This window comes from Cydia amplana, chromosome Z (genome assembly GCF_948474715.1).
Source record: "Cydia amplana chromosome Z, ilCydAmpl1.1, whole genome shotgun sequence".
Taxonomy (NCBI): domain Eukaryota; kingdom Metazoa; phylum Arthropoda; class Insecta; order Lepidoptera; family Tortricidae; genus Cydia; species Cydia amplana.
This window is the reverse complement of record NC_086096.1, coordinates 6,167,579-6,192,418: the sequence shown is the minus strand read 5'-3', so window position 1 is coordinate 6,192,418 and position 24,840 is coordinate 6,167,579. Positions and strand designations below refer to the sequence as shown.

The window sequence follows — 24,840 nt, the reverse complement described above, 5'->3', positions numbered from 1 at the left end:
CATCAAACCCATACTTGTGGGGTATCTATGGATAGGTCTTCAAAAATGATATTGAGGTCTCTAATATCATTTTTTTCTAAACTGAATAGTTTGCGCGAGAGACACTTCCAAAGTGGTAAAATGTGTGTCCCCCCCCCCCCCTGTAACTTCTAAAATAAGAGAATGATAAAACTAAAAAAAATATATGATGTACATTACCATGCAAACTTCCACCGAAAATTGGTTTGAACGAGATCTAGTAAGTAGTTTTTTTTTAATACGTCATAAATCTCCTGAATACGGAACCCTTCATGGGCGAGTCCGACTCGCACTTGGCCGCTTTTTTTTTACCTTTAAGTAGTGGAGATGGATCGGGCATACCCTGCGAAGAGGAGATACAAACAACGCCAGTATCGCGTTCGAGTGGCGGCCTTAGGACGGGAAGCGAGCCCGCAAACGCCCTGTGCACACCAGCCAGCCTATTATGGATAGCTTTATCCATCTTTATCCACGTGATAAAATAACTGTCACTGTTTAACACCGTGGGAAAGAAAGTGACGGACACCGTTTTATCACGCTGTCACGTAGACAAGAACGACCATCATATCCGTACTGGAGGCGCAGCATAGAGAACGAGCTGACAGCCGTAGGACTGAACTGGAACGAGGCCAAGACGGTTGCTTAAGACAGGAAGGCGTGGAAGGATCTTGTGGAGGCCCTATGCACCTCCGGGGTACACTGACAATCCAACCTCTAGATTGAGCTTAGGCCAATTCTTTCATGAAACCGACGCTGCCAAAAATACGGGGGTGCGGGGGGACGATGTGAGCGAATCCCGTGCCGTGATTGGTCCGTGTCTTTGAACGGACCAATCACGGCACGGGATTCACTCGAAGATGGAGTAACGCTACCGTATGTGTGGCAGAGGGGGTAGCGCGACTATGCTATGTCTAGAGGTTAGATTGTCTGTGCCGGGGTACTCTAGGACGGACAGAGAGAGAGAGAGAGAGAGAGCATAAAAGAAAATCATAGTGTACTTAATTAAGGCATACTTAATGGCATGACTGACACGAGGCACACTGTATTCAATAGAAGTGACATTAATTTATTTATTACCTACCTTGTTCAGAGCATGAAAACTTATTTAAATGATATCTCCTGAAAATATCACCTTATCACAACATTCCTGAATTATCAATTACGTAATTGCTTACAGTACCTGTATGGACCAACCTTTTTCAACCTGAAATTCTTACTCGTTAAAGTTCTCACCTTCAAGAAGTTAGGTGTAAGAAAACTACACTAAACCTATCATTGAGAAAAATCCAAATTATGCTGAATTAATAAACGGAACTCATTTTGTTATTCCGATTCTGACTTGTCCAATCACCTGTTATTTAAAAGGAAGACTAACAATATGTGTCTACTTAACATTTGATTGCTTTTAACCTAGGCACTTTATTAAGTTGTCGACTGCCGTACCGTTTAGTTTCACAGACGTCGAGTAAACTAAATGTTAATCTAAGTATCAAATTCCCGTTAGCGATAAAATATTTTCATATTATCCCACACTATTTCGACGTTAGTCCTTAAAATCTTGATTAAGGCCCAGTTGGCATGGATATATTTGGCAAGATTTTTGTGGTAGAAAATGCTGTTTGCGTTTATAGAAATTTCTCTCTTTTTAACACTAAAGGCAAAATATTTGCAATTATCTGCGCAACGTTGGAATTTGTATTTCTTGCTTATAATATGTACAAAGCATATGATGGCAAATATATAAGGAACACAGATGCTTTTTTTATTATATCGTTTACTACACTGTCCCGAGCTCACTCCATATTAGTTATTTTACTCGGGTTAAAGAATGCAGATGCTTATAAGGTGTTTTATGTGAATATAAACTCCGCATATGACCATATGAAAGCTTGCAATAAGATTCAAACATCAGTTAAGAAAGTGAAAGTGTACGGGATGCTAATTATGTCTTTTTTTATCGTAAACGATACGATAATGATAATACGTTTTATAAATGACTTCTTACCTTATATTAAATCAAGAAATGATGTATTCTTTTTCGTAGTAGATGCTCTTCATTTAATGATTGTGGAGTACCGTTATTTTATAGAACTAGTGGCGCTTATAGTTCTGATTAACATGATTTGGTTGGCTCTCCATTTCTTAAATTTGACTTTAGTTAAAGCATCAAAAATGCTAGAAAATGATGATTTAGAATGTGAGGTAGCACGCAAGCTTAAAGTGGATATAAATAAATTTGAGGCGGTCGCATACCACGTGTCCAAGTGCAGTTATCAGCTAAAAAAAATTTTTGGTATTCAGGTATTATTTCATATACTCGTAAATATATTTAGACTGAAATTCAGTACATATACAAAATGCTTGATTCGTAACTCACTATCATGTTTATTTCAGACTGTGTTTGCACTCTTCGGCGCGACTGTTTACTTCATTATCCTACTCTATAAGGCATTCTACTCGTTAATTTCACAAGTAAGTGGACGTCTTTTAGATAGGCACCTGCATGTTTGGATTTAACCACAATTAACTAATTTTCTAATCACTGGCTACTTACACTGCCCCATTGATAAATCAACAATATCACACATTATAATCGACACCATTTACATTTCTGACCGTTTGTCTATTTACGATCTAACGAGGTATTTCTCAAAACAGAAGGAGAGAGATAGGATCGGGAGTGGCAACTCGATTTTACTCCTGTGCAATTACATCACGGTGCCTATGTTAACGATGCTCGCCGGGCAGAAGGCCCGCAACGAGGCGGACCGGGTGATCAGAACGTTGGCGCGTCTGCACAACATACTATTGGCAGGTAAGCCTGGGGCCCTAGCCAAGATGACAATTTGCATTACGACAACGAAAACGCTTTCTGTCTCTATCACTCTTTCATATTAGTCCGATAGAGATGCACGTAGCATTTCGTTGTCCTTACAGCGTGTATTTTTGATATGACCGCATAATCTAAAGTAGTTAGGATAGGCCTTAATCAACACACTATCATAGGTTTTATAAAAAAAGATCGAGTCGTGGAAATCAAGGGGAGAAGCCTTTGCCCAGCAGTGGGACACTCAGATAGGCTAGTAAAAAACAATTGCAAGCAAAGTATCACTAGTTTGATCTAAGGTGCCGTAGGTCCATAGAACAGTTTTGAAAAATCCTACCGCTTTTTTAGATCACAACACGGTTTCCAAAAATGTTGGTACTTACGCTCGATAGAAAAAACACTTTAAAAATTTGAAACAATTTAAGTAAGTATGCACAAAACCTAAACATTTGAAAATGAAAATTTCACTTACAAGTAAGTTCGTTTAATCCCGTAATTATACGATACTGCCTAGCCCGAGACATATCATATATTAAATTCACTTGAAATTTTTTGAAAATTGCTTTTAAAAATTCGCAATTTTATTTTTGAGGGAACTCATCGATGAGATCTTATGGGGTCACTTCGGTCTTGAAAATCAGTTAATTGCGTTTTTCTCAGAGACCCTTTGACGTAGATACCTAAAATTAGGAACTGTTATTTATCAAGCGTACTATGAACCTAATCGTGTTACCACTAAACGTGTCCCCAAGTATAAGTTTTTCATTAACATCTTAATTCTCATTAACATATAGGTATCAAACTAAAATCATGTTGTATGTCACGTTACGATAGAACTATTTTCAGTTCGAGGCGATGGCGTGGCAGAGCTGAACAAAACAGTGGCAAACCTTCACCGAGTAATGAAAGTGAATCCCGTCATTATTGAGATGCTCCCGGACGTGGTTCTGCACATGCCTATTCTGCCTGATATTATCCATACCGTTTTATCCTATACTATTATTCTTCTTCAATTTAATCACCTTGTGTGAGGAGTGTTAAGTGTTTACCTAAGAAATAATAAATATACCTACACATGCACAAACACTTTGTACCTATTCATTTTTACGCAGTATCATCTCTATTATACTAGTCGTAGCTAAATATTTAAGTTACCCTATTTTTTTATGGTACTAAAATTAGTAGGTGTCCGACGTTAAGGCAGGTTAACCATTTCAACCCTTTTTTTGGCTCCATAAAGGATAGGAAAGGTAAGGTCAACCGGGATAAATGCGATACTTGAGGTAAATGCGTCTATTAAAGATTTCTTCTAAATGGAACACTTTAGAACTATTGCAACCCCTCTCTGTTCGAAATGTAGTCACTGAACTTTTTGACCACATTAATTAATGTGCCGAAATGCCGAATGTGACGGCTATAAGTAATCTTGTGTTTCGAAGATAAAATACACATATTTATGAGTGGATAATAATGCTTTCGAATAAAAATGTGGTACACTTAACTAGATTGAAAACTAAATTACCGACCGTCGTCAGTCGAAACAAGTAGGCAAACTACATTATGTGATGACTGATGTAACTAAAATAAAATTAGTCTATGTATGTACGTATGCGTTATATAGAAATGATTATTAGATATAAATATGTATTAAACATTTATTTAGAATTTTGGTACAGTGATGTAGAGAAAAGATTTTGTGGTAATATTCTGTAGATTTATTTAATGACACGTTAAACCAGAAACCGTGGTCACTTGTGGTGGCTATCTCTACATTCGCAACTACGTGATCCCGTGTGATATATTTCAAGTAAAACGATATTGTGATGAAAGTTGCCCGTCCTACAGAAAGATATAAATGGAAAGTGAATATTGCCTTTTAACGGTATGCTAAGGTCTTAGATGGAGAATTTTCACAGTAATACCTTCTGAAACAACATTAAATTAACCCACTCACTGTCGAGCATACTACGTCTCAAGCCTCAGAGTTCTGCGTTGCTTTTCCATTCCAGGTATTGCAAAGAGCACTGACTAAGACGGCGAAACGGCCTTTTGAGCGAAGTTTCTTTTGCACAAAATGGTTCTATTGAGACTTACCTCGATTTTATAAGATGAGAAAAATAACGATTGTAATTCACTCACGTTACTTTATAGGTTTAAGTATAAATATTTACATCACTAAAAGTATATACATTTATTATATGTGCATATTCTCCATTAATATATTATAATGGCTCACCCTAGGCAGGTAATTGGACCCCACTCCCTTTTCCCCGCACCCTAACTAGCCGCCCGCACATTTCAATCGCACCGCGTATTTCCACGTTTCAATTTTCCACCTCTAATTAATGAAATATTCATTTAATTCTGACGTAGCGCAATTTTACCGCTCATAATTAAAAAACCGTATGTCTCTACGAGATTTGTACAGCTATACGACTTTTTAGTTAGGCGCGTAAAGAAACTTCGCTCATAAGAATGGACGTAATTAAAACAACCACACGTTATTCGACCGCCAGCCGCAAAATATGTATTTTATTGAATGTTTTGAATATTCGATTCGAACAGAGTAGGTAAATCCTGAATTTTATAAACGTTTAGTTCAAGGGTAGTTTGACGAATATGTTTGCATATTGCCATTTTCCAGTTATATTAACCGCGAATATGTGGGCTTTACGCGGCGCTTATTTATATTATAATTAAATAAGAATTCACCTTGATGTCATAATATATAAATCGGCCGCAATCGTGGCTTTTTGTTAACGAAAATATTTTAACTAAAAGGTATTGCAAAAAGCAAGTAAGATGAGAATTACATACTTATCTATCTATCTAATACCTTTAAACGAGCAATTCTTGTTTATTTATATATATATATATATATATTTCGGGGATCTCGGAAACGGCTCTAACGATTTCGATGAAATTTGCTATATGGGGGTTTTCGGGGGCGAAAAATCGATCTAGCTAGGTCTTATCTCTGGGAAAACGCGCATTTTCGAGTTTTTTTATGTTTTCCGAGCGAAGCTCGGTCACCCAGATATTTACATACTTATGTAATGTGAAACCGCGACCGAACCGTGGATGGCAATGAAACAAATATACTTATTGTCTCTAAAGAGTGTAATTTAGTTTTAATGTGTTAACCTACGGTTTGATACTACCTAATACCGGTATTTAATACCTAAGTACCTAAGTATCAAACCGTAAACAAATTTTGTTGTGTTAGCTTTTAGAAGTACAACAAAAAAATTTAAACAATATGGTTGAGTTATAGAATTGTAATGAATTTGTTTGTAATTTCTGATCATAAAAAAATAAAATAATGTCGACATAGGAGAGGTAGGTACGGTGGTTGCCACCGATGCATAACTAATAGGTATAACAAATTACATACCTATTTCTAGAATTTAAATATTCGTTTTGACACCCCTACATGAATGTCGTACCTTCTAGGCGCAATTCTGCATTAAAGTGCTACGCCGTAACCCGTAGCTAGTCGTAGTAGGTACCTAAAAATTCGCCGTAGCCCTTAAGTTACCTTGCGCTTGCGTTCTGGGGGACGATCCATAATACATAGTTACAAATTTGCGAGTAAAAACTATATACATTAAAAACTATACTCTTCCTTACTTAGCAAAGCGATTTCAGCGCGTGTCACGGCACATTGATTTTTAACCGCCTTTAAAAAAAAAGGAGGTTCTCAGTTTGACCCGTATGTATGTATGTATATTTGTTCGCGATTATCTCGCGTTTGGCTGAACCGATTTTGATGCGGTTTTCAGAAAACTGTTTCTTACATTCTGGAGAAGGTTTTAGTATACATAGATCTGAGCTGATGCTGAACCCTGGTTGTACCTAGTGGAACTCAGGTTTGGTGCAACATAGGCTCACGCTGTTTTGGTCATCCGACACGCCTTGATGAGCACTTGGGAGAGCAGTAACCAAGATAGAGCTGATGCTGAACCCTGGATGTATCTAGTGGAACTCGGGATGTACCTAGTGGAACTCAGGTTTGGTGCAACATAGGCCCACGCTATTTTGGTCATCCATCACATCATGATCAGCACTTGGGAGAGCAGTACCCAAGATAGAGCTGATGCTGAACCCTTGCTGTACCTAGTGGAACTCAGGTTTGGTGCAACGTAGGCCAACGCTATTTTGGTCATCCGTCACATCTTGATGAGCACTTGGGAGAGCAGTACCCAAGATAGAGCTGATGCTGAACCCTTGCTGTACCTAGTGGAACTCAGGTTTGGTGCAACATAGGCCAACGCTATTTTGGTCATCCGTCACATCTTGATGAGCACTTGGGAGAGCAGTACCCAAGATAAAGCTGATGCTGAACCCTTGCTGTACCTAGTGGAACTCAGGTTTGGTGCAACATCGGCACACTTTGTTTTGGTTAACCGACTTGTCGTCGTGTGCCTATGTTGCAGAGTTCCACTAGGTGGGTCGATGAACTTTTTTCTAACTGCCTTTAAAAAAAGGACGTTCTCAGTTTGACCCGTATGTATGTGTGTATGTTTGTTCGTGATTATCTCGCGTTTGGCTGAACCGATTTTGATTCGGTTTTCAGAAAAGTGTTTGTTACATTCTGGAGAAGGTTTTAGTGTACAGTAGGTACATGGATGGTTTGAAAAACCAATTGGACCCGGTAGGTGGCCATGCTATAATTTATGTTGCTGAATCCGATTTAGATAAAATAGTGGGAGTGGGAGTCGGACTCGGACTGGGACCGGGAATGGGAGTGGGAGTGGGAGCAATATACTTACAAATCGTTTAGCACCAAAACGTCATATTATGTTGTGTCGCGATTATCATCGAGTTAGGCCATCACCAACATTGGTAGGTAGTTACTAGCCCAAAACTAAATGGAGAGCCTAACAAACTAGTATTTTAGCCTAAAACCTAAAATAAATGAAGTACCTACCTATCACTAAAAAGTATAAAATAAAATAAAATAAATAAAAAATAATTAAAAAATTAAAGATAAACAAAAATAAAACCAAAATAAAATAACTTAATATAATATCTTTTTTTTAAAAAGGGAACCGCCCTTAAAAAAACCAACCCACTGAAAAGTACAAAATAATTTTTATATGGCACCCCTTTTCGTGTCCAGTCCCTATCCCGTCGTAAAGCAATTTTTTGCCAAAAAGTAATTAATACCTAATAATAAGAAAATTAATAACCATTCGGGTAATTAGAGTAAGACCAAAAAAAGTCTGCAGCGCTAGATTAAAAGTAGTTTTTAAAAATCAGTATGCGACAACACCACAGAAAATGGATTAAATAGTCTTGATACTTGTGAAATTTCTACCATATTTACCGTCTATGAAAAAATTTAGCTGTATGCACAGCTTAATTTTTATGGTAAAATAAATTTCATTCCAACAATAAAGTGTCATTCAATAGAACTTGCTAACTATGTAAACAAAAGTTACTAGTAAATTGACATTCACTGTCAATTTTAGTATGGCGGTTTGTTTACATAGTTAGCAAGTTCTATAGAATGACACTTTAGATGTAACTATTAATATGTAGACTTATACATTTTAATTGTATATTATATTTCCGACATACCCATTGTATATAATAATGTAAATAACGCGGCTGTGACAATGTATGATCAATACAAATAAAGAATATGAATATGAATATGAATATACTAATATTGATAAATAATATTGGGAGAATGTGACATTTGGCTTCATCAAAATTAATAAGCTTTTGTAATATCCGCGACGGCGGTAAATAGGTACAGAGGGCCTACCGCGAACACCGAAGTTCTCAATATGCGAGCATCTTTCTCTTTTCCTTCCATTAAGGCGTAATTAGATTGACAGAGAAATTGCCCGCAATTTGTGAACTAAAGTTTTCGGAAAAACGAAATAAACCATTAAAACAATAAACATATATTAAAAATAAATTTTAGCTTTAACTAGTAGGTACCCATGCCGTGAGCATAAGCATGGAGGTTGTGGGTTCGAGCTCAAAACCCGGCTAGTAGCAACGAGTTTCTCGAAATGTTAGAGGAAGTTCATAAGTATGCCTATACCTATTAGGTGTGTTCAATTTGCTGTGAAACCTTAGTCTAAACCAATATTATATTATCTAAGTAGGTACATATGGTGAAGTATTAAGATGTTTCATTCCACTTACCCGTCATCAACTCCAAATTTTGTAAACATTGTCGTTTTTCAGCTTGAATCGCCTCGTGCTGACTTTTTACAAGTGTAAAATTATTCGTCATGCGGAAAAGTAACTCCCGCACGTCGGTTTTGTAAGGTTTCACCATGTTTATTCCGTTCATCACAAAACACAACGAATATTTAAACGATTTTGACAAACACATACCATAGTGCATGACGTTTACTGACTGCTAAAAAACATTGCCATATGTAGTTTTTTAATTCGATGTCAAATTATTGCGCTGCAGACTTTCTTTGGTTTGACTCTACTTAGTTTTTGAAGGCGGTGCCAAACCAACAAAAACAGTATTTACTACCAATCAGAAAAAAAATACGAGTACGTAGTACCTACAAGAACTAAATTAATGAGTAAACTAAGTATGTCTTTATAATGCAAGTAAGTGCAGCGTTCTTTGTTGTCTAAAATATCGGTTCTCAAAAATTTTGGTTTGGCACCGACTTCAAAAACTAATTAATTACCCGGATGATTATTAATTTTCTTATTATTAGGTATTAATTACTTTTTGGCAAAAAATTGCTTTACGACGGGATAGGGACTGGACACGAAAAGAGGTGCCATATAAAAATTATTTTGTACTTTTCAGTGGGTTGGTTTTTTGAAGGCGGTTCCCTTTTTAAAAAAAAGATATTATATTAAGTTATTTTATTTTGGTTTTATTTTTGTTTATCTTTAATTTTTTAATTATTTCTTATTTATTTTATTTTATTTTATACTTTTTAGTGATAGGTAGGTACTTCATTTATTTTAGGTTTTAGGCTAAAATACTAGTTTGTTAGGCTCTCCATTTAGTTTTGGGCTAGTAACTACCTACCAATGTTGGTGATGGCCTAAATAGAATTTCTAAATATCATTCTAATCGCCACGCTATATTGTTTTATTTTCAATATATTCGTTTCACCGAATTCTATAACAGCAAAATCTGATTTTCAATGACTGTAATAGAATATAAACCTTTTTTTAACGCCGCCTCGTACGTAGTAATGCTCCATTTAATTGATGAATGCTGATGAAAACTATCTCGCGAGGGAGTCGTTTGGTTTGCGCAATGGTGGCATTGCTATACGTACATTGCTTTGCCTGTTTATAAATATAGAGCTTAAAAAATGGCAAAAAATTTAAACACATACTGACAGACCGATTCGGCTAGCAATTGATACATGGCGTAGGTAATTAATATTTTATTTAAGTTAGTTTTTATATAATGATAAATAGTATATTTTAATAAAAACCGGATTGTTTTAACTAACAATGCCCAAATAATTTAAATCAGCGGTTCTCAATCTTTTTTTTTGACGGAACCCTTTTGGAAAGCGAAATACTTGATGGAACCCTAGAATACGGTGGCGGCATAGTAAAATTTTTCGAGGCGACTAAAGCATAGTGTTCTAAATTCTTGCGGAATCCCTGCAGGGGTGTCGCGGAACCCTAGGGTTCCGCGGAACACACTTAGAGTATGGCTGATCTAAATAGGTAAACGATCGTTATTTAAAACTACGTAGGTAGTCATTAAAGGTATTTTCTCACCTGCTTGCCATCTGTATTGAACTGCAGTTTACAATAATATGTATTACCAATGTATAAGTACCTGCATAGAGTGTCGAGTTGAATTATATGTACTTTCCGAAAGTCTAAAAAAACAAGATCACGATCACGCAAGATCTAATGCGCAGTTATTTAGGTAGTTCTTATCTTATCCCTAAATTTGGCAGAAATCACGGAAGGTCATGAGGTCAACCTTCTCGGCGCTCAATAGTATCAATGATTCTGCTTACGGAAAAAATACAAAAAGAAGGTCAAAGATTTTGTAAAGCATTTTGGACACTGCCAAATTAAGGGACATTTAAAAATAGATTAGCTAAGTAGTGGTAGATCTATAGATCTATAATCTATAGAATCATTTCGAAAAATGGATCAGCAGGTAAAGTAAAATTTGTATCGTACAATGTCACCTTGAAACGATTGCCGGTGGTCCACTCGGTATTTGCGCGCTGGCCTGCGTCCAAGTCGATATAGGTCGGCGCACGTGTACAGCCCTAGTGAAGTAGTGAACTAAGGTACTTCGATTTGAAAAACGTGTCGGAGGGTCGTTGATCTAGGCCACAGTATAATAAAGAGTACTAGCATACAGTATGGACGCTCCCTGCCTCCCGTTGAAAGTGCCGCCCACCCGCTGAGACCCGCTCTCGGTTACCTCACAGTTACCCTACAATGTCTTATCTCACTCACACAAGCATGATACGCGTTTACCTACACGAGCTTAGGGCTGTGTGCGTAGGAACGCGTTTGTTTCATACATTTGATCGCCAGTGTCCGAGGTGTGTCTAGGCTGGATCCCATTGTAACCAATTTTGAAAATAAATAACATATTTAATATTTAATTTTATGATGTATAAACTTAATGTAATAACAACCTTTTCCTTGTCAATGCCTCCCGGAGCCTTAAGCTCCAGAGGTATAAGCTCCGAATAATCAAAGTACTTACCTAATTATAATAAGTGGTGAACGGTGTTGGTCACACATACTGTATATAGTGTTAAAAATACTTTATATTTAAACCCTTTCTTGTAGTGACTGTTTGTTTACCTAAATAAATTAAAAACAAAAAACATAAGTAGTTTATTTATCTACATATACATAAAATATGGGGTATTAAAAATCAAATTCTTCATTTCAGGTCAATAAATATCGACATACGTTGTTAGAACTTATCACCACATATTAGCAGCTTGCAGTTGAATATTTCATAGGATATACGGATATGAACTTAGGTAGCCGAGCGATAAGCCGGCCGATATTGTAACCGGAGGTCAGCGTTTCTGTCGCCAATGAGTTATCAAAATGCCAGTTAATAATTACCGGCAGTAGAGGAAAGAAAACAGAAAGAGGAAAGTTAAAGTAGAAGAACAATTAGGGCCCCATGTTGGGGTAAGTAATTAAGTCTTATAATCTTATTTACAGCAATTCCAAACGTTATTCATAAACAAAGAAACAACTCTATTTATACCAAAGATTTGTTTTACTTTAGCGCATCGAGGGATGGCGTCGAAAGTCCCCATGCAAAGTGTGGTTAATTACGAGTTACAGCAATTGCCGCAGTCAAATTCGATCATTGAAAAAGGCTAATGATTTCTAGTGTATTTACGCCCCTTCGATCTAACGATCTTTGAACAGGCTCTCTGAACCCCCCTTTGACTTGAAAACACGAATCACCGCAGCCTTCAAAAGCTACCTTAGCCGGCCTCAGCAAGTTGCCCGAAGTTTTCATACGTCTATCAGAAGCACTCCTACACCCAAGCGTTGCCAAACCGAACCTTTGTTATTTGTTTTCTTAAGGCATAATGGTTTAACTTTTCGCTGTTTACACTGCGGTGTTGCTTTAGAATGGCGTAATCACGTAGGAGTTTGTTTTCATAAATTGACTTTTTGGTATCGAAGAAGTGCTTATGCCTTGTGGGCGTTGCACGGATTGCGGTGTAGCATATGCTAACATTGCTCACGCGGCGTAGGCGGCCTCTTATTCATGGACGGAAGAACAGCAATCCGATCACTGAAAAATATCTATTTTTGGACGGTAAACGACAGCGGGAAAATATTAAGCTTACTGGAGGCGAATTCGATTGGTTTAACTTTGGGACAGCGTGACATGTCGAGAATGCTATGGTCAATTATCGTGACTTTCTGCCATTTATTAGCCGTCTAAATTGGACACATTTTGTTGTCGTCATTTGTCGTTTATCTAGACTTTGTGATATGTCTGGTAGTTTGTGTGTGGCTGTTAGGTATATTACTAAATTCTCCAAGTCATTGCAATAAGTCGGATTTGCCGATCAATTTTCCTATAGGTACGTAGGCAAACATTTAGTGTCATAACTAATTTCGTGCTATTGCGACCACATCACTGTAATCGCCATGAACTGTCAAGAAATAAAGAGAATCTCTAGGTAAATTCACAATAAATCTTCTCCATAAGTGTACAATACATGAAAATAATTAAATCCGACTGTGTGATGTAAAAAACATTTTCGACTGCGTAGGGGTAGCATTCATAGGGGTACATACGTCAAAAGGGTGTTTGTGTTATACTTACGTTACAGAATCAGTTGAAATTGGTGATATTTCTAGTCGTGGTGGTGGCCTATCGGTAACAGCGTGCGACTTTTAATCCGGAGGACGCGCCGGGTTCAAACCCCGGCTCGTACCAATGAGTTTTTCGGAATTTATGTACGTAATATGATTTGATATAGGTATAGGTACCAGTCGCTTTTCGATGAAGAAAAACCGGTTTCGTGAGGAAACCGGTCTCATCCCAATAAGGCCTAGTCGTACTTCACCCTCTGGGTTGGAAGGTCAGATGGCAGTCGCTTTCGTAAAAACTAGTGCCTACGCCAATCCTCGGGATTAGTTGTCAGGCTCACATGAGCCGTGGCAAAGAAGCCGGGACCACGTGAGGAAAATGGATTCAACACGCATGCTACTCAATTTATGTGTTTAAGGTCTCTGCCCACTACACCGTATCATACCATGACCGTAAAGTGTCATTCAATAGAACTTGCGAACTATGTAAACAAAAGTTACTAGTAATTTGACATTTAGTGTCAATTTTAGTATGGCGGTTTGTTTACATAGTTAGCAATTTCTATTGAATGACACTTTAGTAGGAACATGTCAGGCAAAAAAATATTATTTGTATAAAAAAGTATGAGACTATGCCCACTAGCTCGTTCCATCACCGACCATAACAGACCGTCCAAAATTGTCGGCGAGGATATTTTGCCGGTGCCGAAACACTCCGCGCATGGCACGCAACGTTGCCAGAACGGTGCGTGCAGGCGGCGAAACGGTGAGCATACGGGTTATAACCGCGTATGGTGACCGTTCTAAGCCCGTTATAAACGCATTGCCTAATCTGTTGCTAGCTCTTGCCAGTATGATAACCTTGGAGGATACAACTAAACGGAGTAGCCATTGACAGGCTTTCCCCTCTGTCGAAAATAGGCGGCCAACGGTCATACACAATGTATGGACTGACGTTTATCTGACATGGCTATTTTTACGTTACGCATACATTTGACGTTCCCCTCCCCCGCAAAAATCGGCAGACTGTTTTGTACAGAAAATTACAGACATGGCGTCTCCGTTTGATTATATCCTCCAAGATGATAACTGATAACCATTCGCTCGCTCTTTCTGACGAGTCTGGCTCTCGCGAATAAAACGCGGGTACTAAGGGGATGAAACGCGGATGCTACGGGGACTATAGGCGGATGCTATGGGGATGATACGCAGTTACTACGGGCACTAAACCCGTTATGTACGGATATGAAACAATGTGGACATGGTGTAGTGGGCATAGTAGTCCGTATCGCGTTACATTCCGTGCCTGATGCGTTCATAGCACGGTCATGGTATGATATACGGTGTAGTGGGCAGAGGCCTTTAGCGTTAACCAAAGATCATTGACCCAACTCTGTGAGAAACGAAAATTATTATTGCTTTTATTAAAGAACTATAATTATTACTTGTAAAATTTGTACTTTATTATGAATTGTAAAATTGATTTTTTTTACCAATAAAAATTCGGTTCCGTATTCTGTAAGGTATTATAAGGTAAGGTACCTAAGGGTTCGTTATAATCATAAGGTAAAAGGTAGCGTACACTTGATTATATTTTCTTAAATTCACTTGTAGGTACTAGCCTGATAGGTACAACAGACCTACCTATATAGAGTTAGACCAAGAAAAGTCTGAATTTACCGAATTTACCACTTACCAAATTTAAGTCACACATTAAGCGCTCCTTGTTAAGTAAGGCGTACTACACTGTAAATGATTTTATACACGATAGAGATGCCTTTAAGCCTGTAGCTTGATTTCGATAGTATGATAAGAGTTCAATAAATATTGTTTTTTCATTGTAAATTAAATATGCTAGTGTCCAGTAGAATTGACACATGAGACAATCATGTTCTCGCTTGATTATATTGTTTAATTTAATTTTAGTTTTGGACACTTGGAGACCATATACATCTCTAAGTAATTATTTATTTTATTTTTAATGATTCTGACACTTGGAGACCTTTACATCCCTAAGTATTTATTCATTTTATTATTTTTATTTTATTGTACATACTTATATTTTTAATGATTCGGACACTTAGAGACCTTTACATGTCTAAGTCAATTTAGGCTAGTAATTATGTGAAGCTATACCGTCTTTTATGTAACATACGAGCACAAAATGGTGTGTCTCACAGCTAAGTGTTATCACTATTTTAATATTAATATAGGCCGGTAGCTTGAACATGTCATGCTCGCTTAAAAGTCTTTGCTTACGGTGGCGTCGTTGATCGGGTCGCCACTTTCCCGAATGAAGGTTGAGGGAGGCGATGGCTGAGATACGCGTCGTACTCGTGAACGGGTGCTGTTTGTGGAGACGGGTCTGTTTAAGCTAACACGAATATATTCAGTAACTTTATTTTTTAATTTAATTGCAGTGAGACGCCTCATTCGGTTCTCGTATGTTTTTTTTTTCTCGTAATGTGTTAATCATACAGGATTGTGACCCTTGGAGACCCTATACATCTCTAAGGATAATTTGATAAACTATGTTATTTTTTAGTTCTGACACTTAGAGACATTTACACCTCTAAATAAGTTTAGATTTTTTTTTTCCATGTATCTGTTTTGTTTTTATTTTAATATTATTATTATAGTTTTTTTATGTAATTCGACATTAAGAGACCTTATACATCTCTAAGTAATTGTATTACGTTAGTTTGATTTGGTAGTTGTAGTTGTATTTAATAATTGTTGATGTATAATTATTATTATTTTGCTTGTATGTAAATTCAATGTTGACGTGTAAAAGTGCCCTTGTGGCTTATTTGCTGAATAAATGTTGAAGTTGAAGTTGAAGAAGTTCTGCAGCGATTTTGATAGCCCCGCAGTGCAAGTGTTATTTACACGTCATAAATTCATAGAAGTATGATGTTTAAAATGACACTTGCACTGCGTGGGCTATCAAAATCGCTGCAGACTTCTCGGTCTGACTCTACCTACCTGAGCTTATTTCTAGCGTGTGTGTGAGTTATCATCTTTTACTAAGCAGATAGAAGTAAGTTAAGTGGCATTGTTCGTTCGAATCGGTCTTGATTATATGTATACATATTTTTAAGTTTAGCTCAATTACAGGGTGACATCTACCGGGATTAAGAGGAATTTTCTGAAATAACCAGTTAGCAAGCAATCCACGTCGCAGCTGCCATCTATAAAAAACCAACGAAACGACAAACTATAACAATAAGTTCTCAGTTCTCTTTAGTTTCAGTGAACGTCGTCAGGAGGCGCTCTAATAAAATATTGAAATAAAAAATAGACAGCGAAATAAAATGTCAGTGATTCATTTTGCCCTATCCAAAATAAACATCTGACCAATAACGAACAATGAATGTGCTACTACAACAAAAGTCATATAAAGATATTGGCATCGGTTTAGTGGGGGCAGATTTATGATTATAGCGGACGGATGCCAAAGGTCGTAACCCAGCAACAGTCGTTAATGAAAAGGCATCGATCAAACAGATCAAGATCGCATCCGGGCGCTCGCGCGCAGAGTTATTCCCAGCGCGTCGCGGCGTGCGCGCGGGGCGGGGAGACGGCGCCCGCGCTCAGTGTGTCGGCGCGCGCCCGCCGCCATGGGCAACCAACACTCCGCCTCACACCCCGCTCTCAAACCCCGGAAAAACGTCCACTGGAAGTCCGCAGGTACCCATAACGACCCTGTCGACCGGCGGCAACCCGCCCGCACCCAGCCCCGCGTTCCTACCAGCACCTGCCTCTATTTCTATTTTTAAAAACCGTGCGCGCTGCGATTCCTAAAGCGTGGCACAACAAAACAAATCGTAATCGCACCGTCCGGGTTCATGTAACGATTATCACGCGTCTAATTTTGTTAGGAGTTTTATGCCAAGCCACCGCACCGCCGACTGACGAGCTGACGCGCCGAAACTTACTTAACTGAATAGTTTGCGTTGTGGTTTCAGGACGTCCGGCGGCGCCCGGAAAGCCGGATATTATCCCGATCCTGTCCGACGATGAACCGAACGCGATCACGCTTCGCTGGGCAGCTTCAGCGCATGACGGAGGCGCGCCGCTGCAGGGCTACCAGGTGGAGTGCAACCGGCTGGGTTCGGCCGGGTGGGTGCGCACGGCGCCACCCGTCGTTGCGCGCCCCGAGCTCGTGCTCACCGGCCTGGAGCCCCCGCACCGCTACCAGTTCCGCGTGGCCGCCATCAACGCCGTCGGCCTCTCCGACTACAGCGAACTGTCCGACGTCCTCAACGTCGGCTCCGACCGCCCTTATAACGAACCGCCCATATTCTACCAGCATCTGACCGATGTAACTGCTCTCGAAAATGATAAAACTGAATTCCGAGTCAGCTTTTCGGGCATTCCCGCGCCGACCGTCTCCTGGTTTAAAGACGACTATGAAATATTCAGCAGCAGGCGAACGGCGATCACGACGACGGAGTCTTCAAGCGTGCTTGTCTTCCACCAGACCCTGCCCAGTGACGAGGGCGAAATAAAATGCACGGCAACGAACCGCGCCGGGCATGCGGTGAGCAAGGCGCGGCTGGCGCTGGAGGCGGCGCCGAAGCTGCGCTACCCTCGCCAATACGAGGACGGTCTGCTTTACGAAATTAACGAAACGGTGTATCTGAAAATGTCTATAGTCGGGAAACCGACACCGACCGTGGAGTGGCGTCACGACGGCCAGCCGATCGCTGTGGACGATCGGGTGGAGATCACGAATACGCCCAAATTTTCGATGTTGAAAATACACTCCGCTCGCAGGAGCGATCGAGGGGAATACCAAGTTCACGCGAGCAACATAATTGGGGAGGACACGGCCGCGTTCCTGGTGACCATCACTGCACCGCCGGACCCACCGCGGCGCGTGACCGTCACGCGACAAGTAGACAAGTCCATCACGCTCGACTGGGAGCCGCCCGAGGACGACGGCGGCTGCCGCATAGGCAACTACGTCGTCGAGTACTACCGAGGCGGTTGGAACGTATGGCTGAAGGCAACAACTAGCCGCAAAACGAACGTGACTCTTTTTGACCTAATTGAAGGCAGCGAGTATCGATTCCGCGTGAAAGCAGAGAGCCCGTACGGTATGAGTTTGCCGAGCGTGGAGTCGGCGCCGGTGCGGATCCCGGGTCGCTCGGTTGACATGGAGTTCCTGGCGGTGGAATCCCGCATTATCAACGAGGTGCTGACGCGCGAGGACGGCGACACGGCGTCGGTGTCGCCGGCGCCGCGCCGCAAGCGCGCGCATGCCGCACCGCCTTCTCCGCAGCCTAAACGCCGCGCCGTCACGCCTGACAAGGACCCCACCGGTAGCAACGAATTCATGCTCGTACTGTACCCCGACAAGAAACAGGACGACAAAGCCGGTAAGCAGCATTAAACATAATTAACCATAAACTTTCAACAGCTATATGTGAAAGCAGTCAGCCTTATGAGGTTGCGCTCGAGCGACAATGGGGGAGGTAACGGGCCACTCGACCGCCCCGCGCAGCCCTTGTTAGCCCCTTGCTTGCTGCCCCTTGAAGACACCCTTAGCGTGCTTGAAAACGGCGCGCTCCTGCTCAAATATTGAACGAGCTTTATTAACTTGTATAATAACCAATATCTCTCACAGCGTCAATTTGCCTTTTGAGCTTGATATTTACAGGATTTTTTTTATATCTTATAACGAGACGCAGCTATTCAAGACGCTTTTACTAAAAGTAAAAACCTTCTGTAAAACGTTAACCTTTAAGAACGCCTTTATGAAGAGCTCGTAACATTTTTATTCATTTTGCAAGCTTCTTTTTTCGACATTACGAGTATGCTGGTCGGGTCACGTCGATGGAAATAAGAGTATCACGTATGCTCACTCTTTTTAATCCTGTTTCGATATTACATAATTAGGTACACGCTTTTTCCGTATGTATTAGGCGTTTAATGTACAAGCAGCTTCAATATTATCGGATAAAACAACGAGTACTAAGTATCTGTTATGCTGTTAGTACCTATCTGTAGTTAGAGATTTGTTTCCACAGTAAGTTTCACAAGTACATAGACAAACGTATATGTAAAGCTATTAGAACAAGGTTAAACTTTGATGCGTGGACTGGACTTAACCGATATAATGTTGCAGCTGACTGTAGGTACACTAGGGCTGCGGCTGTCGTGAATTAACACACTGTCGTTTTCTATATCGTACTCGTTTTCAATATTTCACTTACCCCCCTCGTTGCACAATGTATAGTATTCAAAATTAGCAAAGCGAATCCTAATTGGCATCTAGCGAAATTGCAACGTCAAATGCACAAGCCGCTTTCATTAGGCGATACAGCGCACAATGGACTCGCTATCCATGACAGGTTATCGTCGCCGGGAGGTGGCGGCGCTTGCCTCAAAGGTATGCGCCACCCCTACTCCTGCATCGACACCGATGTAGAATTCTAAGAAATCCGACTTCAATATCTAAACTGTACCAAAATGATCCTACGAATAAGTTTTATATCTGTTTGACGACTGAATTAGATTCCGAACTATAAATAGACACGTCGTCAAGTTAACTCCGACCGCCCGCTCTGTTATACGCGTACCTATTCTGTAGTTAGTCGTAAACCACGGCAATGCTTTTGCGAATATTGTTGTTTTGAGACTTTGCTGCAGCGAATTTACTAACGGCGGAAAATAAACAGACAAAACTATGGCTGCCCGAGGCAAATATTATGGACATCGTGCTGGGGTAAAGATAATCTGTGTTAAGCTCACATATAAAACAAGCTTGCTCATTGATTTGCTTGGAGTTGAACACAAGGTAGATTACCTAAGCTAAAAGACTTAAGTACATAAAAATAAACACGATTGTTTCTCCTTTTCAGAGAAAAGAAAGTCGTTCCAACTAGAGCTGGAGGACGCGTTGTCGCCGCCACCACTGTCGCTGTCGGCGCCCGAGCTCAGCTCGCGCGCCATCTTGCCCTTCAAGGCGCTGCGCAACGCTGTCAGCTCCACCGAGCTCCTGCACGAGCGCGCCATGGCCCGATTCTACAAGGCCGTCGCGATGAAGGAGGAACAAACCAAGAACCAGAAACAAAACAATCAAAACACACACATTCCGTACACTACACACGACACCAACGACAGCCGGCCAATTGAAGAACAACCAATAGAGGAACCAAAAATTAATCCGCCTCAAATATACATAAAAACCGATTCGATTGAGAATAAGGAGTACAAGTACAGCTCGCGCCTAGCTTCTAACGACTCCGAGTCGTCAATGAGCAAGTGGCAGAACATGTCGTTCGATGAAGACTACACTGCCAGCACTGTCTCCTCGGACGGTGAGTACTCAGATGAGGGCAGCCTTAACGGTGAAATGGACAGAAGAAGCCAGTATTCGAACGAGGAGGACACTTACCATCCCCGAGATAAAGTTACGCGACCCTCACCGTCAAAAGAATATCTTGATGAAGAAGAGGAGGACGAATCCGAGAGGGAAGCATTAAAACCGCTGCCTCTTCCTGATCCTAATTTCGTGCCAAAGCCTATACTAAAACGAAGAGAAGTTGGGCCGGAAGTGAAACCCACGCAAAATTGGTTGAAGCCAGAGGAAAAACACATATCAAAACCACAACCAAAAACAGAAGAGAAACATACATTTGGACCACAAAGCAAGCTCGATGAAAAGCAGCTATTTGGATCCCAACCAAAGATAGAGGAAAAACGCACATTTGGGCCCCAGGTAAAGACGGATGAGAAGGGTTTGTTCAGTCCCGAAATTACAGAAGACAAAGTTAAAAGTGAACACACGGAAAAATCTGAGATCGAAGACAGACCTTTATCTCCAGAACCGAAACCCGTCGAAACACAAAAACAGGAGGAGAAAGTTATAATAAAAGGAAAAAATAAGATGGAAAGGAAAGCAGATGTTTTTGAAAAGCCTAAGCAAGACGAAAAAATGACTCTATTCAAGAAAATTACAAAAATGCCGGTTCAAAAACCGTCATTTTCCTTCCCAAAAATATTACAAAAGAAAGAAACAGAGAAACCGCCAGAAAAGAATGAAGCGAATGAAAAACCAAAAGCAACTAATAAAGTAGAAAAGAAAAAGGACGAAATTACAGAAGAAGGCAGAACGGTTATTGAATATTACGATAACATTGTTAGAGAATATAAAAGTATTAAAAAGCCATCTACTCCGCTTTATCTTAATACGGAAGATCTTAAACACGTCGCAGAAGAGCAAGAAGAAAAAAGAGAGAAGGCTGCTGAACAGAAGAAACTAGTAAAGCAGACTAAAACTACAGCAAATAAAACTACAGGTAATAAACAAATAGCCGATAAAAGTAAAATCGGTAACTCCGTCCCCAAACAGACTAAATCGAAACTAGCGAATCAAACGGAACCTAAAGCTAAACCAAAGACGGTAAAGCGAGCAAAAGCTATCTCTTCAAAATCGGATGAGAAACAAAACGAACCTCAAGAGAAATATACTCAACAAATTATTCTTAAGACAACTGAACGAGCTACGATAGTTATACCTATAGATTACCAGGAACTGGAGGAACAAGCCAAAGTAAACGTGAGGTCCGCGATAGATTACATGGTGGACGTGTGCCTGCTAATGCTCGCCTTCTGGGTCTACTTCTTCAAGGACGAGAGACTGGCCATCCCATTCCTTATACTGATCATCTACCGACAGCTGCAAGAGACGATCCTGTCCGACATCCCCGAGTGGGTGCGGACTCACACGCCCAGCTGGCTCAAGAAAAAAGCTTCTTGACCGTTCCATGAAAAAGACATTTTGTGCGATAATCTGATTGTAATGTGAATACTGTGTGTTGTGTGAAATTGTGATTTACTTATTATAAATGTAATATATACCTAAACTTGTTTAAAGTTTAATTACCATTATGGGCGAATATTCGTATTCTTAAAAAGTAAGTGGAGAAAAAACATCAAAACCAGACGGTCATGCATGTCACAATAGATTTTTTTGTAACGTTAATGTAAGATTTTTTTCAAATACAATATCAAAATTCACCATGTTAAACATCAAGATCCCCCATACCTCTTCAGTTATAACAAAATGTGCCAGGTACATATCGCAATTCCGGATACCATTAAACGACTGTCGGAATGCCATGCCAGAGCGGAAGGTAATCGACCCAAAAGCGTGTGTGAAGCGAGACCGCGGGCTTGTGCTGGGCGTGTACTACAACGAGAGCGTGACCGGCGAGCGCGCCATCCTCACCGCCGCCGCCGCTAAGTACAACAAGGACAACGGCGGCAAACTATGGAAGCTGCTGGAGCTCTCCCCCATCCCCAAACTCGGTGAGGCCAGGGTATTCTTCGACGTAGACCCTAAATATGCTTACGTGGCCGTTGCAGGACTCGGAACGGAATGCTACACTTACAACACGCTGGAACGGTTGGACGAACACAAGGAGGCCATCCGCACCGCCGCCGGCGTCGGCGCCCGTGCGCTGCAGGAGCTGCACCCGGCTCACATCGACGTGGAGTCGTTCGGCAACGCGGAGGCGGCGGCCGAGGGCGCCGAGCTCGCCGTCTGGCAGTTCACCGAATACAGAACGCGATTACTCGGTATTCAAGCCAAAGTCAAACTGCACCTCTACGACGACTGCGACTTCGAAGGTTGGGAAATAGGAAGAATTAAGGCAGATTCCCAGAACTTAGCCAGATATTTGGAAGAGTTGCCGGCGAATGTCCTAAATCCGACATCATTTGCCAAAATAATCGTAGATCTTCTGTGCGAGCTGGATATAAACGTGCACGTGAAGACGCGAGGGTGGGCCTCTGCTCATGAGATGGGCGGATTTGTCGCCCTGAGCCATTCCTCCGTACAGCCGCCGCTCTACGTGGAGATCGGGTACTTTGGCGGGAACCCTTGTAAGCAGCCGGTGGTGTTCATAGGCAAAGGAGTGACCTTCGACAGCGGCGGTTTACAATTAAGATCGCGGGAGCACCTGCGCTATATGAAAGGCGATATGGCCGGGGCGGCGTGTGTGGTGGCGATTGTTCGTGCGGCGGCTTTATTAAAACTGCCCATCAACATTAGGGGGATACTACCGCTTTGCGAGATGATGCCGAACTGCATGAGTCCGAAATTCGGAGACGTCATTTCCAACGCACACGAGAAGAGTGTGAAGATTCGTATGCCGGCACGGGAGGGAAGACTTCTCATCGCGGACAGCCTGGCGTACGCTAGGAACTATTGGCCGGAATTTATAGTCGACGTAGGCACAATGTCGGAAGAATTGGAGCACGCGCTCGGTAACGCGGCTTGTGCATGCTACTCGAATTCGGAAGATTTGTTCCGCGACTTCGAGGTAGCCGGCAGCAGGACCGGCGATAGGATTTGGCGGATGCCGCTGTGGAACTTTTATGCGGACCGAATAACCGACGTGCAGGAGACGGATCTGGCGAACACGGCGCGTCACTTCTTCGGCGACTCTCCGAACTGCGCCGCGTTCCTGCGGCAGTTCGTGTGCGACGGCAAGTGGGTCCACCTCGACACGTATAACGTCACCTACACTAAGGGCCGCGACTTCCAGTACCTGCGGCGCGGCATGACGGGCCGCCCTACACGGACCATTATCGACCTTCTTCAGCTAAGATTATGTGCTACTGGCGAACTGTAAGGGATTCGCTGTCGATTCTTGGCTAATGACTGCACTCAACATCAATGAAAACGAGTCACTTTGTAGCTATGGAAATATACATACAAAATGACTCGAATTCATTCTTATGTGTGTATTCGATAATTAATGGAATCCACTTTCCCAATATATTGTGGTTTGTCTGTAGGGTCGTCGACCACAGTACCTAACAGTTTCTTAAAAGAAATGTTTTAAGTCATATCCAGACATCTGACGTGTCATCATAATGGCATGGGGAACTATAAAAAGGTGTATTTGGTCATTTTAAATACTCTAAAATTATTGTATTAAAGGGAGACAGGTTGACAGGTCACCATGGCAAGGAGTATCATGAAAATGTTAATTGACCAGTTAGTTAAAAAAACAAGTAGGTAGCTATAATAAAAATTGCAACGATATGTTTATATAATGGTATCTAAAAATACTTATTTTATTTCAAAATTATCATATTGTAAAATCATAATTGCAAAACAAATAAGGTGAAAAATAATACTCAATTTTTAACAAACTTTTCAACACGAAAAGATACATGTAAAAATATTTTGCAAGTGCAATATGTTGCAGTGGGTATAGTAATAATAGTTGTTTCTATGCAATTTCGCCTAATGTATTGAACCTATCTTCGTATGACTTTTACGTGATTGTCTCGTAAGTGGAAATTTATGTATAAATAAGCAAACAAACTTTTTTTCAGTTAATAAAACATGTAAGTCCAGTTTAGTTTTATTGCAAATCAAAAATTATCATTATTAATCTATATATAGCTGCTGACGTCAACAAAAAGTATGGCAAGATTCCAGTCGCTTAAAATATTAGAAAGTAATAAAGAATTAATTAAAGAAATGCCTTGGCCCATAGGGTTGCGTCTTCACTAGGAGCGAGCAAGTCTTCATGGTTGCCAATAAACTTTCTCTTGCTAGTATGGCCATTCAAAAATAAACCTTAATTCCTTGGCCTGAAGGTTATTTTTACAACAACTGCCGCTTGACTCCGCTCCGCGCCTGTGCCCGTGACCTTGTCGTGAACCACGCGAATCGTCGA

General features: G+C 40.8%; 2 protein-coding genes and 1 long non-coding RNA gene across 3 annotated transcripts; all 3 read left to right on the top strand.

Moving 5' to 3' along the window:
• The first annotated feature begins 2,407 nt into the window (after positions 1-2,407).
• Positions 2,408-3,762, top strand: LOC134661908 (uncharacterized). Its single transcript, XR_010097996.1, has 3 exons — positions 2,408-2,490; positions 2,677-2,833; positions 3,692-3,762. It is a non-coding gene; the product is annotated as an uncharacterized LOC134661908 (long non-coding RNA).
• Positions 3,763-16,615: 12,853 nt separating this feature from the next.
• LOC134661880 (titin) lies at positions 16,616-22,160 on the top strand. Its single transcript, XM_063518106.1, has 3 exons — positions 16,616-16,822; positions 17,101-18,516; positions 20,002-22,160. Exons 1-3 carry the CDS (start codon positions 16,753-16,755, stop codon positions 21,900-21,902), a joined length of 3,387 nt encoding a protein of 1,128 aa, XP_063374176.1. The 5' UTR covers positions 16,616-16,752; the 3' UTR covers positions 21,903-22,160.
• On the top strand, positions 22,154-23,935 carry LOC134661881 (cytosol aminopeptidase-like). Its single transcript, XM_063518107.1, has one exon. The coding sequence runs from the start codon at positions 22,165-22,167 to the stop codon at positions 23,779-23,781; it is 1,617 nt and encodes a 538-aa protein (XP_063374177.1). The 5' UTR covers positions 22,154-22,164; the 3' UTR covers positions 23,782-23,935.
• The last annotated feature ends 905 nt before the right edge of the window (positions 23,936-24,840 follow it).